Below are 16,744 nucleotides of genomic sequence, written 5' to 3'. Positions count from 1 at the left end.
TAAGATCGAATAAGAATAAGAAAATAAGAATAAGAATAAAAAACAACTAAAACAATAAAATAAACTAAAATAAAATAAAATAAAATAAAGATACAGGCACAGAATCACAACTAAAGTACATATAACCATCACGTGTCATACGCCAGTCTGAATGAATGAGTTTTTAAAAGAGATTTAAAAACTGACAACTCTGTAGTAGATCATAGCGCAGGTGGAAGGGAGTTCCAGAGTGTGGGGGCAAATGCAGCAAAAGCACGATTGCCCCATTTTTTGTATTTCATCCTTGGGACTTCTAATACTGTGTGTTGAGAAGAGCGCAGGGCCCTGGAGTGGTGACGGACAGTTAAAAGCTCAGCCAAGTATGCTGGAGCAAGTCCATGAATGGCCTTGAACGCAAATAGACTGTACCAGGAGCCAATGGAGAGAACGGAGAACTGGAGTGATATGGGACTATTTTGGCATATTAGTAAGAAGGCAAGCAGCTGCGTTTTGTACCAACTGGAGCCTGCGGAGGAGGTACTGATTTACTCCAGTGTAAAGGGCATTACAATAATCAAGCCTCGAGCTGATGAAGGCATGAATCGCTTTTTCGAGATCTATACTTGACAAAAAGGGCTTTACCTTTGCCAGGAGCCTGAGGTGGAAGAAACTTGCTGTGACCACAGAACTAATTTGCTTATCGAACTTTAGACTGTTGTCAAAAAGCACACCAAGGTTTTTAACGGCAGAGCAAAAGGAGGGGTGAGGGTGTCAAAATTGGTTTCACTGTGCGGTGAATCGGGGGTAAAAACAATGTACTCCGTTTTTCCTTCATTTAAAAGAAGGAAATTGTGAGACAGCCATTGTGTGATGTCATGAAGGCAGCTATGGAGGGGATCAAGTGCGTCCTTGTCACTGAGCATTACTGGTAGGTAGAGCTGTACATCAGCGGCATAAAAATGAAAATGGATATTGTGTCTGAAGATGATTGGACCCAATGGTAGCATGTATAGTGAAAATAAGGTAGGCCCAAGGATGGAACCCTGGGGCACGCCGGAAGAGAGGGGAGCGTGTTGTATATATATTTGTGTGTGTTTAGTTAATTTAAATATGGTTGTATTATAGTTAAGAATATGGTAGTGTTGTGCAATAGATGTGATAGTTATGTGAAATGACATGTTTGAACGACAGGTGTCGCTAATTCGCAAGGTTGTACAGAGCGTAGAAGAAGTAGTTCAGGAAGTCAGAACAAGAAACCCGAAAAAGTGATACAGACGCATGTTGAACGTATGTTGTGTTACGAAGTAAAGAAAACCCAAGAAACGACACTTCTGACGTCAACTTCATTCTGTGACTAGCAACGAAGTTACAGCTAAGTTACCACATTCTTTTGGTGCCGAAACCCGGGAGGGAAAGAAGAGAATACACCCTCAAAGACGACCGAAAGTGGATTTGACGATAGCCGTAACTAACCAGCTAGGAAGGACCGTAAAGATGGCGGAGCATCTACAGAGGCTGAAGCAGAAGCGCGGAGTTTTACGAGCCTCCACAACGAAGTTGCTGCGTGCTATTGAAGAGGAGACATGCAAGGATGATGCGAGTTGTGATCGGCTCGGAGAGCTGCTCAGCATGCTAGCGGAAAAGGAAACGAATCTCAAGGAATTGGAAAGGGATATCGAGGTGAACATACCATTTGATGAGCTGGAGGCTGATATGATCAAAACTGTGGATTATAAGGACAACATTAATCTATGGAAGGCTCGCGCTAAGAGGATAATTGAAAGAGAGAGAGAGAGAGGTGCAGTGGGCGAGCATAGCTCACAGCGGCTGAGTGACGTGAGTACCCATTCAAGCCGATCGACGAACAGACCATCAATAAAGTTACCCAAGCTGTATATTAAGAAATATGACGGTGAAATATCAATGTGGCATGAATTTTGGGATCAGTTTGAGACTGCCATCCATGAGAATAATGATCTGAGCAAAGTTGAAAAACTCACATATCTCAAGTCATATTTGGTGGGTCCAGCAGCAAGAGCTATAACAGGCTTGAAAATGACAGAAAGCAACTATGATACTGCTGTAGACATGCTTAAAGAAAGATTTGGAAGAAAAGACATGATTGTGAGTGCGCACATGTCAAAATTGCTGAATTTGAAACCTGTTAAGAAATCCACAGACATTGTTGCTTTAAGGCAACTTTATGATGAGTGTGAAGTCCACATGAGAGGCTTGGAGTCCCTAGGAGTCGTTTCACGCACATATGGTGGATTGTTGTGTCCCATTTTGCTCCAGATGATCCCAGACGACCTTGTTCTTACGTATACACGCGGAATGCGTTCAGGCCACGAACCGAATGCTCCAGAGCTTATAGCATTCCTACAACAGGAAGTTGAAAGCCGAGAGCGTGCCATGCATCTAACCAAAGTAGGGAGCCCCAGCGAAGAATACCAACCTCCCATACAGCATCGATTCAAGCCAGTATACGGGAATGGAAAATTTAGGAAGCCAAATGTTCCATCTGCTGCCACACTCCACACCAGCAGTTCAGATTCATCACGAGGATGTTTATTTTGTGACAGCACAAGTCATAAGTCAGAATTATGTACAGAAAACACTCTCAGTACGCGAAAAGAAAAGTTGAAGAAAATGGGAAGGTGTTTTGTATGCCTTGGGCAACGGCACATTGCTAAATTCTGCCGAAGCAAAGTAATGCCATGTAGCCAATGTGGACGGAGACACCATCCCACAATGTGTGATCAAGGTGAGCAGCAAGAAGCTCCAAATGATGCTCAAGACACCACAGATGCTGTCATATCTTCTGTGGCTCATCACCCTGTAAAGAATACCACAGGAAAGGAGAACACTGTGTTCCTGCAAACGGTGACAGTATGGGCAGCAGGAGAAAAGGGAAGGAGGAAGTTGCGCTGCCTGATGGATGGTGGAAGTCAACGGAGTTTTATCCTAGAGAAACAAGTAGAAGCCTTAGGACTACCCGTTGTGAGAAAAGAAACATTGAGGCTCCATACCTTTGGCAGTGGCTCTCCAGTTACAATGGAACGTAATGTTGTGAAGCTAACATTGCAAAACATCCGAAACCAAGAGCAAGCACTTGAGATTGAAGCAATCGAAATGCCACAAGTCAGCTCTGCCATCATCCAGGTCCCAGGGGAGCAAATCCGGAAGCACTTAGAAGGTAAAGGTTTGACGACAGCAGATGTTTCAAGTAGTAGTGATGAAGAGCTGGAGCTGTCAGTGCTGATAGGCGCCGATTACTACTGGAAGGTTGTTTCTGGCAAGGTGGAAAGATTGTCAGAGTCTCTCGTTGCCATAGAAACCATGTTTGGCTGGACAGTACAGGGACCAGTGTCCATGGCAAGCATAAATGAAGCTTCATGCATGAAGATCTGCATTGAGGATGCAAGGCAAGTTGCGGACCAGCTACGAATATTCTGGGAAATAGAATCTCTTGGCATTTCCAACGAGGTTGAGGAACGAGTGGATGACATTGAGGCTCAACAACATTTCAACACATCAGTCAGCTACAAAAAGGAACGATATGAAGTGAAGTTGCCGTGGAAACAAGAATCACCAGAACTTCCAGATAACCAAAGAATTGCCCGGAAGAGATTTGAAAGCTTGACAAGGAAACTAAAAACCGATGTGATGTTGTTCAAGAGATATAAAGATGTAATAGAAGACTATATGCAACAAGGAATATGCGAAAGCGTCCCAGAGACCAACCCAGAAGAAAATGTGAAAAGCAATGTCAAGTATTACCTGCCTCACCACGCAGTAATCCGAGATGACAAGGCGACAACCAAGTTGAGAGTTGTTTTCGATGCCTCTGCACATGAAGATGGATGTCCATCACTCAATGATTGCCTGCTGACGGGACCAAACCTGAATCCAGACCTCCTCGCCATTCTTGTGAGGTTCAGGCTAAATCCTATTGCCTTCATGGCAGACATTACGAAGGCTTTCCTCCAGATTTCAGTTGCAGAGGAGGACAGAGACGCCCTGAGGTTCCTGTGGTTGACAGGACCCCCTGATGCAGAGCAAACAAGTGTGTGCACAATGAGAATGGCACGTGTAGTGTTTGGAGTGTCATCTAGTCCATTCCTGCTCGCAGCCACAATCAGAAGGCACCTGGAGCAATACCAGGTGAGTCACCCACACATTGCTGACACAATCAAAGACCACCTGTATGTTGACGACTTTATTGCCAGCTCGAGAGATGTTGGAAGCGCTTATGTGCTAACTAAAGGTGCTAAAGAAATCCTGGCAACTGCTGGCATGAATCTTTGTAAGTGGACAACGAATTCCCCAGAACTGAAGACCAAATGGCAAGAAAGTGAGTTTGACTTCACTGCAGAACCTGAAGCACATGACAGTGTGTTAAAGGTGCTTGGACTAGTCTGGAGGCCAGAGACTGACGACTTTGTCTTCAACTTGAAACACCTCATGAACATTTTCAAAGATAAAGAAAACACGAAGAGAAGTGTCCTGCGGTCCTCAGCAAAGATATTCGACCCCATGGGCTTTCTGACGCCATTCACAATAAGAGTGAAATGTCTTTTTCAAGACATGTGGCAAAGGGGCCTTAGCTGGGATGAAGAGCTGCCAGATGACCTCTCGCAAAGATGGCAACAATGGTGCATTGAACTCCTTCAATTGCATCACATAGTAATTCCCAGGTGGTACGGAAGTGAGAGCTCGCACGATGGACAAGAACAAATTTTGCACGTGTTCAGTGACGCAAGTGAGAAAGCATACGGTGCAGTAGCCTACCTCCAAGGACTGACAGCCGAAGGAATTGCAGTGACCAGACTCGTGATGTCCAAGTCAAGAGTTGCACCCATCAAGAAACTTACCCTGCCACGGCTTGAGCTAATGGCAGCTCTCATTGCAGCAAGGATGGGCAGTAACCTGCAAAGGGCAATGAACCTGCACCCGAAGCAAATCCGAATGTGGTCAGACTCTATGATCGCGATTCAGTGGATTCGGAGCTCAGCAAGCAAGTGGAAACAGTTTGTTGCAAATAGAGTGATGGAAATCCAGTCGCTGACAAATCCAGAAATCTGGTCACACTGTAGTGGAAAACTCAACCCGGCTGACCTTACCACTAGAGGTCAGACAGTCTCAAGGCTGAAAGAAGAAGACATCTGGTGGTTAGGACCACCATTTCTCAATGCAGTGACTCAGCCAGAGTTATTGCAGGAAGAGCTCTGTGAAAAGGTAACAGCGGAGCTTAAGCCAAGTCAAGTTGCCGTTCAGTTGAATAATACAGAACAGCCATCACGGGACGCGCTGCTAAAGCTGGAAAACTACAGCAAGCTGAAAACTATATTCAGAGTAACAGCTTGGATTAAGAGATTCATCTACAACTCTCGCTCCAAGGAAAGAAAGCAAGGAGAACTGACAGCTGATGAGCTAGCGGAAGCTGAAAGATACTGGATTTTGGAGGTACAAGGTCATAACTACCAGAAGGAAATAATGGAACTAAAGGCAAAAAGGGACATTCATAAGAACTCGAAGATACAAGCTCTAAAGCCGTTCCTCGATGACAAAGGTTTGGTCTGTGTCGGAGGGAGACTGCAACATTCAGACATGAGCTTCAGTGAGCGGCATCCATACATCATGCCTCCAACCCACAAGCTGTCAGAAATGCTTATTGAACGCAGTCATGGACAGGTCATGCATGGAGGTGTGAGAGACACTCTGGTGCAACTAAGATAAATATTGGATTCCACGAGCTAGACAAATCGTGAAAAGAGTCATTGCATCGTGCCCAGTTTGTAAAAAATTCTCAGCTAGAGCCATGCAGCAGACAACAGCACCCCTTCCGAGAGATCGAATCACAGAGTCACCACCCTTTGAAACTGTCGGATTGGACTTCGCAGGCCCTCTTTACGTCAGGACCAAGAGCTCAGTGGAAAAGGCGTACATAGCATTGTTTACATGTGCTGTGACCCGAGCAGTCCACCTGGAGCTAGTATCGGACATGTCAACAGAGAAGTTCCTTTTGGCATTTAAGAGGTTCATATCAAGACGAGGGCTCTGCGAAACGGTCTATTCAGACAATGCCAGAACCTTCAAAAGGGCAGATCAGGACCTCAGAGCAATGTGGGAAAATATTAAGGAACCTGAGCTTAAGAAGTATTTCGCTGACAAAGGAATTAGATGGAAGTACATCGTTGAGCGAGGAGCTTGGTGGGGTGGATTTTGGGAAAGACTAGTTAGATCAGTTAAGACATGTTTGAGAAAGGTAATGGGAAGAGCTTCACTGAGCTATGAAGAGTTAACATCCCTCTTAACTGAGGTGGAAGCTACGATAAACTCAAGGCCGCTTACTTTTGTCTACAATGATCACAAAGAGCCTCAACCTCTGACACCAGCTCATTTCCTGATAGGCAAGCGTATTTCCACCTTACCTCCTGAACATTTCCAAGCCATCGGCCAAACCTGCAACTCCAGCCGAGAAGAGCTCACCCGAAGATGGAAATATCGCCAACGACTTCTCAACAACTTTTGGACTCGCTGGAAAAAGGAGTACTTACTGGAACTGAAATCAGCTCATACTATTAAGACGTCACCTTCTACCCCTCTTAAGGAAGGCGATCTAGTGCTCATCGGAGAAGACAAGACACCACGTCAAATTTGGAAGACTGGAGTAATCACAACCCTGTTCTCAGAAAGAGACGGACTTGTGCGATCCTGCGCTGTGCGCACATCGGACAAGACAATATTAAGAAGACCAGTTCAACTGTTGTATCCTTTGGAAACTTGATTGTGTTAACTGTCTTCATGGGGGGGAGGATGTTGTATATATATTTGTGTGTGTTTAGTTAATTTAAATATGGTTGTATTATAGTTAAGAATATGGTAGTGCTGTGCAATAGATGTGATAGTTATGTGAAATGACATGTTTGAACGACAGGTGTCGCTAATTCGCAAGGTTGTACAGAGCGTAGAAGAAGTAGTTCAGGAAGTCAGAACAAGAAACCCGAAAAAGTGATACAGACGCATGTTGAACGTATGTTGTGTTACGAAGTAAAGAAAACCCAAGAAACGACACTTCTGACGTCAACTTCATTCTGTGACTAGCAACGAAGTTACAGCTAAGTTACCACAGAGCGGTTGTAGAGGAGAAGTCATTAATCATTACTGAAAAGTCCTATTGGTGAGATATGACATGAACCATGTAAGCACAGAGCCACGTAGGCCAACACAGTGTTCAAAGCGGGAGATGAGGACTGAGTGGTCCACAGTATCAAAAGCAGCTATAAGATCTAAAAGCACCAGCACAACAGAGTTTTTAGCGTCAAGGGCTGTGAGGATGTCATTGTGTACTTTCAATAACGCGGATTCTGTGCTGTGACGGGTTCTAAAGCCAGATTGAAATTTGTTAGCATTGTTATGAATAGACAGATATGACTGGAGTTGTGAGAGGACAAGTTCCTCCATGACCTTGGACAGATAGGGCAGATGTGAGATTGGATGGAAGTTGGATAGACTTAATGGGTCTAGGTTCATTTTTTTAAGAAGTGGTCTGACTACAGCTTGCTTAAGGGCAGTGGGGACAATACCCAGCCTGAAGCAGCTGTTCATAAATAGAACAAGGCTGGGACCAATAGTATCTATAACCTCCTTCATTGTCCTTGCAGGGATAACGTCTAGTGGGCAGTTGGTGGGGTTTAACTGTTGGACTGATTTTTTAAGAAGAGAAGTGGAGATTGGCTCTAAGTTCTCAAAAGTGTGTGTTACAGGGTAGTCAGGCAGACTAGCAGATGAGACCTTTGGGATGGATTGTCTGACTGCTGCAACCTTATCCATAAAAAATTGTCCATAAAAAAAGTGTACTACATGTGTGTTCAGAAACATCATTAAAAACAGCATTGACAGGGTTAATAACAGAATTAATGGTGCTAAATAAAACTCTGGGGTGATAGCTATTGCTATAAATTATGTTTGATGAATATTTTGTTTTTGCTTCCTTTACGGTTTTATGGTAAGTGGTAAGACTGTCCCTGAAGATGCCCAGTGATACAGGAAGTCCATCCTTCTTCCATTTGCGCTCAGCCTGCCTACACTGCCGTCTCAGGGAGCGAGTGGTTTCATTCAGCCATAGTTCAGGTGTGAGTCTGGTAGCTTTGTCCTTAAATGGTTCCACAGAGTCCAGGATCTGGGAGCATGTGGAATGGAAAGAGGAGAGGAAGGTGTCCGGACACATTATAGGACTTAGGTCTGTGCCTGAGAATGCAGCAGCAAAGTGATTGGCTGTTGTGGAGGTGATAACCCGGCAGTGGGAGGTGGGAGCAGGTTTAGGTGCAGCTGGAGGTGCTAGCGTCTGGCAGCAAAGATCTGCGGCAAGATTTACCCGGAAGTGGGCCGATACATCGTCTCAGGTGTGGTGGTATAAACGCCAGAAATGGTGGTGGAACACATTGTCCAAGCACATTGTATGTGGTGCCGATGTCAAGGAATGTCAGGCGATCATAAACAATAACCGGCGACACAACAATAAAAAAAAATTAAAAACCACTATGCATAGAAGCAGGCGGCAAGCCAAACACAGCGGCGCCATCTTGCCAGCTACGTCACCTCCCCAAGCACATTGCCTTCAAGGAACGAATGTATCAATTTACATGCTGTGAATTTAAATTGAATTTAACTTGCTGTGTGCCTCGTGGTAATCAGCGACTGCTGCGCAGTGCCATCAGTCGCTTTTTCTTGAAAACGGAGGCCAGCGAGTGTTTTTGCTGATGTAAGAATTCTGTATTTAAACTGGAGTAAGGTTGAAATGGGAAGATATTTTGTTTTCAGGGGAGCTAAGGACCTACCGCACGGTCACTGCACCTCTTGCCACTTCACGGTCAGTGTTTTCATGAGCATGGCACAGTTCAATGTCTGATTCTCTAGTATTCATCCAATTATATCCAATTGCCAATTCTTGTTCATTCTCTGCTGATAACCATTAGCATGTAGGGGGCATGCCCCTATGCTGCTCTGATTGATTTTCTTATGAAAAGAAACTTACTAGTAGTATATTGCCCCACTGTGATCCAATATCATTTTAAAAGCACCTGAAATGAGCACGATAGTGCCCCTCTAAGTATTAGGTACTCTCTCCAGCACCATAAAAGCAAATTCACCTCAAACAGATGTATGACTTGCTGATAATGTCATTTTTAAATACAGTCATTCCAGTCATCACAGTTTGAATTTTACGGCTTTGCTGTATCACGGTTTTTCAAAACTATATTAATTAATAAATCATGCTGTTTTTTGTTTGAATATAGCCTATTAGTAAAAAGCAAATGTTACATATTTTTTGCCCAATTAAGTATTTTCAAGATTTAAAAATGGCCAAATGAACTAAAATACAATTACAAGGAATTAAGACAACACAAATTGTAAATGTCATATTCTACATTGGTCACTAGGTGTCAGTAATTGTTCGGTGAGAAATATGATCAAAAGTTTAAGACCATTGCTCAAAAAAATAACAAAAACTCTCCAAACCAGAACGAAAAATGTTCTCAGTAATGAGTAGCTCCACTGTTCTTGTTAATCACTTCAAAAATTTGTTTTGGCGTGCTTGATGCGAGTTTTTCCAGGAGGCTAGTGGGAACATTGCTCCAAGTGGCGAAGATGGCTTCACGAAGGGCATCAACTTTCTGGAAATGATGGCCATTTTTATAAACTTCCTTTGCCATCCATCCGCAAATGTTCTCTATGGGATTTAAATAAGGGGAACATGCAGGATGGTCCAAAAGAGTGATGTTATTCTCCCTGAAGAAGTCCTTTGTCAAGCGAGCATTGTGAACTGCAGCGTTGTCCTGTCGAAAAACCACACAGACGATAGCCATCAGTCATGAGGGATGCCTGCTGCAACATCTGCACATAAGCATACGCCGTTTGACGACCCTGCACCACCTGAAGCTCCAGTGTTCCACTGAATGAAAAAGCATCCCAGATCATGATGGACACCCCCTCCACTGTGCCGGGTAGAAAACATCTCAGGTGGGATCTCCTTGTCATGCCTGTAATGTTGGAAGCCATCTGGATCGTCATGGTTAAATTTTTTTTTCTCTTCAGAGAATAAAACTTTTTTCCACCTTTCAATGTCCCATGTTTGATGCTCCCTGGCAAAATCTAAACGGGCAGTTTTGTGGCGTTGAAGAAGGCAAGCTCTTTGAATTCCTTTGTTTTTTAAAACCCTTTTCCCCAGGTTGCTGTCTGATGGTTATTGTGCTGCAGTCGACACCAGTAAGGGCCTTAATGTGGGTGGAAGACCGCCCTGTGTCTTGATGGACAGCCAATTGGATCCTCCGGCTCAGCGCAAGTGTGATTTTTTTTTTTTTGTGTCTACCACTTTTTTGTTCGATAATGCTCAGGATCTTTCAAAAAAACTCGTGCCATTGCTGCCTTGCGTATGCAGCTTGACAAGCCGATCACGTTCAAAAAGAGAAAGCTTCTCAGGAGGGCATGACAGTGTGAATGCCTGACAGAAAATGAACATTTTGAGCAGATTTAGGCTTTTATAGCCTGTGGTCTTAAACTTTCAATGAGGTGATAAACAACTTATTTTAGTTTTTTTTTGTTGTTTTTTTTAAAATTACAAGTTCCAAATGTTTTTTGTCTCACTCCCCCTTCTTCTTTTTGTATATTGTAGCTCTACTTAAAACTTCATTAAGGTCCAAATGTGCAAAATGCAAATTGTAGCAATTGTAGCAACTGGTCGTAAGATTTTGATCAGGAGTGTATACACACACCTACACACACACACACACACACAGGCAGCCTCAGGATATACACACAATTTGACATCTTGCTCGTGAAAAGTAAGTTGGGTACCAAAACTATTATGATATCAGTTTATTATGATATCAGTTTTTGGGAATCAAAGTCTAACCACACAAGCACAAGTTTTATGTATGTCTTAAATGGTTTATTTTCTCTTATGTCTACAATATTGAGTAATACAGGTGTAAAGGTGACTATATGTTGTTTTTTTATGTCTATATTGTTACAAGCGTATTTAGAGGTTAATTAACAGGTTTTCTATGTCACAACTACAAAAATATTCCATTCATAAGGAAGGAATCCTACTTTGGAGATTCACTTATCATGGTAGGGTCTGGAACCTGTTAACTGTGATAAACGAGGGATTACTGTAGTTTGTGTGCTCAACAATAGATCCCAACATTGCAATATCGGAAAACCTTGAATAATGTATGCTCTTATAAAAATGCATTTTTGATTCTCTATGCCCTACAATATGCCTCACACACTTAGAAAAATAATTTTAAATTGTAAAATATATAGGTACTCACCACAAAAAAATGATAATGAAAGATGGTTAATAGAACAGATGGAATCCGAGTCACGGTCTTGCCTTTTGCCTGGTCAACAGGCTACCTCGAAAACCACACTTCCGCTTCCATTTCCCTCTAAAGTGGCTAGCGGTGGTGTGTTGCTGCGCTGCTCAGCAGGCTGCTGGGTCCTCTCGTCAAGTAGTTCAAGATGATGCAGGCCTTCCTCCAGTGCCACGTTTACATAATCCACACTTCTTGCCTGTTGTAATTCCAGTAACGACTTACATGAACTTGTGTTCACCTTGCTGCAAGTTTTGAGGCCGGATTATAACAAAGTTGACTGTCGAAAGCTAGTGCTGCTGCAGCCACGCAGGACGCTGCCATCTTACACCTGCGTCACATTGTTACGTACATGTATGCTGTACATGCGGTACACCTCAGGCCATTCTCCCCCAGCTCGGCCTCCATCATTGGCACCCGTAGCTGTTATTCCTAACAGCGCCAGTGGTGTTGTCTAGGACACTAAGGGCCTCTGTGTTGCTAAACCAGAGGACCAGGGAGGGAGTGCTCTCGCCTAAAACACAGACTACTGTCAAACAGACAGTCAGACTGTCTAATCAAAGCAGTTTAATCCACGTCACTTGAAAGAACACAGCGCCCAGTTCAACAATAGCTAATCTTAAACATGCTGTACTCAATGTCAGTTCTTTAAGTAATAAATATTTTTTTATTATTTTATTTTCTTTTACAACCTTGACTTTATGTTTTGAACAGAGACATGGCTCGACCAAAACACAGCTAATGCTGTCCTGATTGAGTCTAATCCTCCTCGTTTCAACTTCATATCTGAAACACAACAAAACCAGAGGGGTGAGGTGTTTGTGCTCACCCAAAAATTGTCATTTGGGCTTTTTCCTTCTTGTGTCCTTCAAAATGGTCTTAAAACAGACTTCCATATTTTATATTACCATTGACAAACCACCACAAATTCCTTTTATTGACAGTTTTACTGAATTACTTTCACTGATTTTGACTGTTTGGTCATTACAGGGGACTTGAAGCTATTGGCATGCAAAAGAACTCACTTCTGTCCCATTTTGAAATGTTTGGTCTAACTTGGCATGTGACTGAACCTACCACAGCAAAGGTCACACTCTTGATTTGATCATTCCTAAGGGTGTTGCTATTTCAAATGTGAATGTTGTGGATGTTGCTTTGTCTGATCACTTTTGTGTTTTCTTTGACCTGTCTGAGACACCCAAAGCAGAAGTTGGGTCTGCAGTTGTTCAGTTGTTCATCATGGTGTACTGTTTGCTACAGTTAACATGTTAACAAACCCTCCAGTTTTACTGCCCTTACAACTTATTTCTACATCCAAGTGCAATGAGTTTGCAACATTTTTTCATGACAAAGTTCAACGTATAAAAAATGCAATCATTTCCACAACACAAATAACTATTCTGCAGCCAGCTAGCACCTTGAGCTGTCATATTTCACACCTGTCACTGACAAAACAGTTGAGATCATCTGGATCCATCAACGTGCTGCCTTGATGAGTTACCCACTAGATTTCTAAAGTCTGTGCTGGGCAGTTTGCAACCACAACTCACTAATCTAGTTAACATCTCGCTTCAGACTGGAACATTTCAAAAGGCCCAAAAAAACTGCTGGAATTAAGCCTCTTCTGAAGAAGAGCAGTCTTGATGCCACAGTACTGAAAACTATCGGCCCATATCAAACCTACCATTCTTGGGAAAAGCCGTAGAAAAGTTTGTATACCAACAGCTTGCAGACTTTCTACTCTCTAACAATGTGTTTGATACTTTCCAATCAGGCTTTAGGCCCCACCACAGCAGCAAGACAACCCTGATTAAGGTGGCAAATGATATCCGTCTGAACACAGATGCAGACAAAGTTTCACTTTTAGTTCTGCTAGACCTGAGCTCTTCCTTTGACACAGTTGACCATGTGATGTTATTACAGAGGTTAGAAAACTGGGTGGGAATCTCTGGTACTGTTCTAAACTGGCTCAAGTCCTATCTGGAGGACAGGAAGTACTGTAAGTATTGGTAACTGTGTCTCAGACCAAATGTCTATGATCTGTGGTGTTCCCCATGGGTCAATCCTGGGACCCGTATTGTTCAATCTGTACATGGTTCCTTTAGGCAAGCTAATACGCAGCTGCAATGTGTCCTACCACAACTATGCAGACAACACTCAGATCTCTGTGTCACTGACGGCCGGTAAACATGGTCTTGCAGATTTACTTTGTCACTGTATCAAACACATTAGTGTGTGAGTGCAAAACAACTTTCAGCTAAACTCAGACAAAACAGAAATCATTGTCTGTGGCCCCACAAAAACAAAGACAACGTGTTATCAGCCACCTTGAGACTCTTTCTCTAAAACCTTAATAATCAGGTTAGAAATCTATGGGTAATAATTGACTCAGATCTGAGCTTTAACGGCCACATTAAATCAATAACATCATCAGCCTTTTACCACCTAAAAACACTGGCAAAATCAAGGGAATAGGATCTACGTCAGATTTAGAGAGACTCATCCAGCCTGTCTTCAGCAGGCTGGACTACTGTAGCGGCCTTCTCACCGGGCTCCCTAAACAAGCTGTAAAACAGCTGCAGTACATTCATAATGCTGCTGCTCAAGTCCTGATTAGATTCAGGAAATATGACCATATTAGTCCAGTACTCAGGTCTCTGCACTGGCTCCTATGTTTTTATGTTTTTGTGGAATTATTTTATGGAGTGATTTTACCTTTCTTTTCTGTGAAGCACTTTGAATTGTCTTGTGTATGAATTGTGCTGTAAAAATAAACTTGCCTTGCCTATTATTGTGCTGTACATTTTACACTTGATCACGTATTTATACGTTATTACCAATTTAAGGTGAATGAGATGGCTTTTCTGCAAAGAGAGAGAAAAGTACAAGTGTGCGGGTTTTCATACAAATAAAAAAAAAAGATGGATGGGTAAATTATTGTTTTTGTATTAAGTCGGATAAATAATTGATGGACAAGATGCATGATTCAACAATGTGTTGATTTTAAATCCAGGATGCTTTTTCTCCTTCAAGGTATGAGAAGATGATTAGTGGAATGTACCTTGGGGAGATCGTGAGACATGTGCTAATGGAATTCACTGCAAAAGGCTTGCTGTTCAGAGGCAAGCTGTCTGAGCGACTCAAGACCCGGGGCATCTTTGTGACAAAATTCTTGTCACAGATTGAAAGGTGAGGATTATACACAGCATTATCATTGCTTTATTCTCTGTTATACTTGATTACCATTGTAAATGTGCTATATATAATCTTAATTGAACTATGTTTTTGACATTTTATTTTACAACTTTTATTATTGTACAGTCAAACCTCAGGTTTTGTACGTCCCTGTTTTCGTATGATTCACTTTTCACCAAAAATTGCCTCAGGTTTCGTACACTTTCGGTTTTTGTACAGTATTGCACATAACAAAGTACAGTCAAACCTGTCTTAGCGGCCACCTTTATAGAACGGCCACCTGCCTATAGCAGCCACTGAAAAATCCCCCCCAGCAAATTTACATGTTATAGACCCTGTGTATAGCAGTCACCTGTCCGATGCGGCCAGCGGCCACCCATTTTGTCTCCCTTGGTCAATATATGACTGCATATAGCGGCCAAATTACCGACTCAAGTTGAAGCTTAATGCACGAAAAAGTTTCGTTTTTTAATCAATGAAGCCGTCGTATGTAGACTTTAATTACTGAGTCCTAGCTCAGTCACAATCATTCACAAGATCCACACAAACTGTCAGTTGTTCCACATAAAATAGCCGTCTTCTTTTGAGCTTGCTATTTCCTGGTCAAACATGTAACTTTAAGAGCACCAAAACATTACCGCAAATTAGGCTGGGAACCGGACGTGCTCCCAGCGACGCTACAATAAAAAAAACAAAAAACATACGCTAGCATGCATGCAGCAGCGGGAGCAAAACTGAGTTTGGTTGTACTTAATTGAAGTATTTTAGAATGTACTCACGTTATTTTTCATCAATCCTCATCCACAAATCCATCAAAGTCTTCATCTTCTGTATTCGACACAAAAAACGTCGTCTTCTTTTCCGTTCGCTACTAGTCCGTTAACTTGTCAGTGTTATTCAGCTCCGAAGCAAAGAAGGAAACTTCTCCTGTTGCTTCTGCCAACTTCATTTATTGAACGCGGCCACCAGACAGCAGCTCAGAACACACACACATCTCTCAGCATCGTCTCTCCTTCCTGCTTGCCCACAAGGCAAAGGTTAAACAAGCCCCACTACATAGCTGTCCAGGCAATGCCTGTAAGAAATGACACCGTTTATTTCCTGGTGTGCACTGGTCAATACTGTAATGCCGCTTGTTGTGGGGAAGGAGAGACTCACGTCGCCGATGCACTTTAATGGCTTTATTAACAGCGGAGAACACTGCAGGACTTTACATCCACGCCAACATAAACACACTTCCCAGCTCTCTCGAAACTCACAGCTAGCACTGAGCCTAGCTCTCCTGCTCGGGACGCCCACCGTCACTTCCTGATGAACTAAAGCTGTAATGACACTCTGCCGTATAAAAAGTAAAATATTAAAAACAAGCGTAAGACATTACTAGCACAGCTTTGTTCTGTGGGTTGTGGATATATTCTATCAGTTATTATTAAGCCTCTAGCTTCCTTTTAGTAAGTAAAAACCTTGGCTATGATTGCACTACATTGTCATGTAGACCTACAAAGTACACTTGGAAGAACAAGAGGTGAATAAATGTATTGCAACTGATGTGAAACTGATGAGGGGTAGGATTAAATAAGCTTTGCGTCTTCCTACTCCTTTTTGGACATGCAAAATTGTGAATTGTGCTATGTGATGTGCTACTGTTTGACTCATGCATGTTCAGGATTAAAACCATGAACCATGATAATAACAAGCCTAGTAGTGCTGTACAACTTTTATCCGCAGTCCGCAGTGCCCTCTACTGGTCAACATTATGATTATTATTCCCCCCCCCCCCCCCCCCCCCCTTTTTTTCTTTTTTTTCTCTACTGGTCAACAATCAAACTAGACGCCAACCTGTCTATAGAGGCCACCTGTCTATAGCGGCCACTTTTGCAGACTCCCTCTAGTGGCCGCTATAGACAAGTTTGACTGTAGTCTGTTTGCCCTGTACTGTATCATTCCGCGTAATCGAGTCACTCGCTGGGTCACTCAGTGTTTGTGCATTTTGTATTGAGTATGACTGCTAAATAACCCAGCATGGGGCCAAATAAAGTTGTAAGTGCAAGCAATTTGATGAAGTTGAGAAACCCTATTCAATTTGGTCTTGCCAGGATGTACGGGACGTTCGCATCAACAATAAGTTGCATCGATTAATCTTTAATAATTATTTCACCTTGTATTCTGTGTGTAAAACTATAATTCTC

The 16,744-nt window shown here is 42.7% G+C and overlaps 2 protein-coding genes across 3 annotated transcripts in view; both read left to right on the top strand.

Moving 5' to 3' along the window:
- hk2 (hexokinase 2) overlaps positions 1-16,744 on the top strand; it is a 79,211-nt gene that overhangs the window by 58,279 nt on the left and 4,188 nt on the right. For both annotated transcript variants that reach the window (XM_054772422.1, XM_054772421.1), the window contains exon 16: positions 14,394-14,549. In XM_054772422.1, the coding sequence (XP_054628397.1) occupies positions 14,394-14,549 (156 nt within the window). The remainder of the gene's footprint in view (positions 1-14,393; positions 14,550-16,744) is intronic.
- On the top strand, positions 11-5,718 carry LOC129179316 (uncharacterized). Its single transcript, XM_054772419.1, has one exon. It carries the CDS (start codon positions 1,474-1,476, stop codon positions 5,716-5,718), a length of 4,245 nt encoding a protein of 1,414 aa, XP_054628394.1. The 5' UTR covers positions 11-1,473.

The sequence above is a fragment of the Dunckerocampus dactyliophorus genome, chromosome 4, assembly GCF_027744805.1.
Source record: "Dunckerocampus dactyliophorus isolate RoL2022-P2 chromosome 4, RoL_Ddac_1.1, whole genome shotgun sequence".
NCBI lineage: Eukaryota > Metazoa > Chordata > Actinopteri > Syngnathiformes > Syngnathidae > Dunckerocampus > Dunckerocampus dactyliophorus.
This window is presented reverse-complemented; position numbering and strand designations above follow the sequence as displayed.

What these genes read in the sequence shown, in the direction of transcription:
- LOC129179316 (XM_054772419.1), top strand. Translation starts at nt 1,474, where the DNA reads ATGGCGGAGCATCTACAGAGGCTGAAGCAGAAGCGCGGAGTTTTACGA.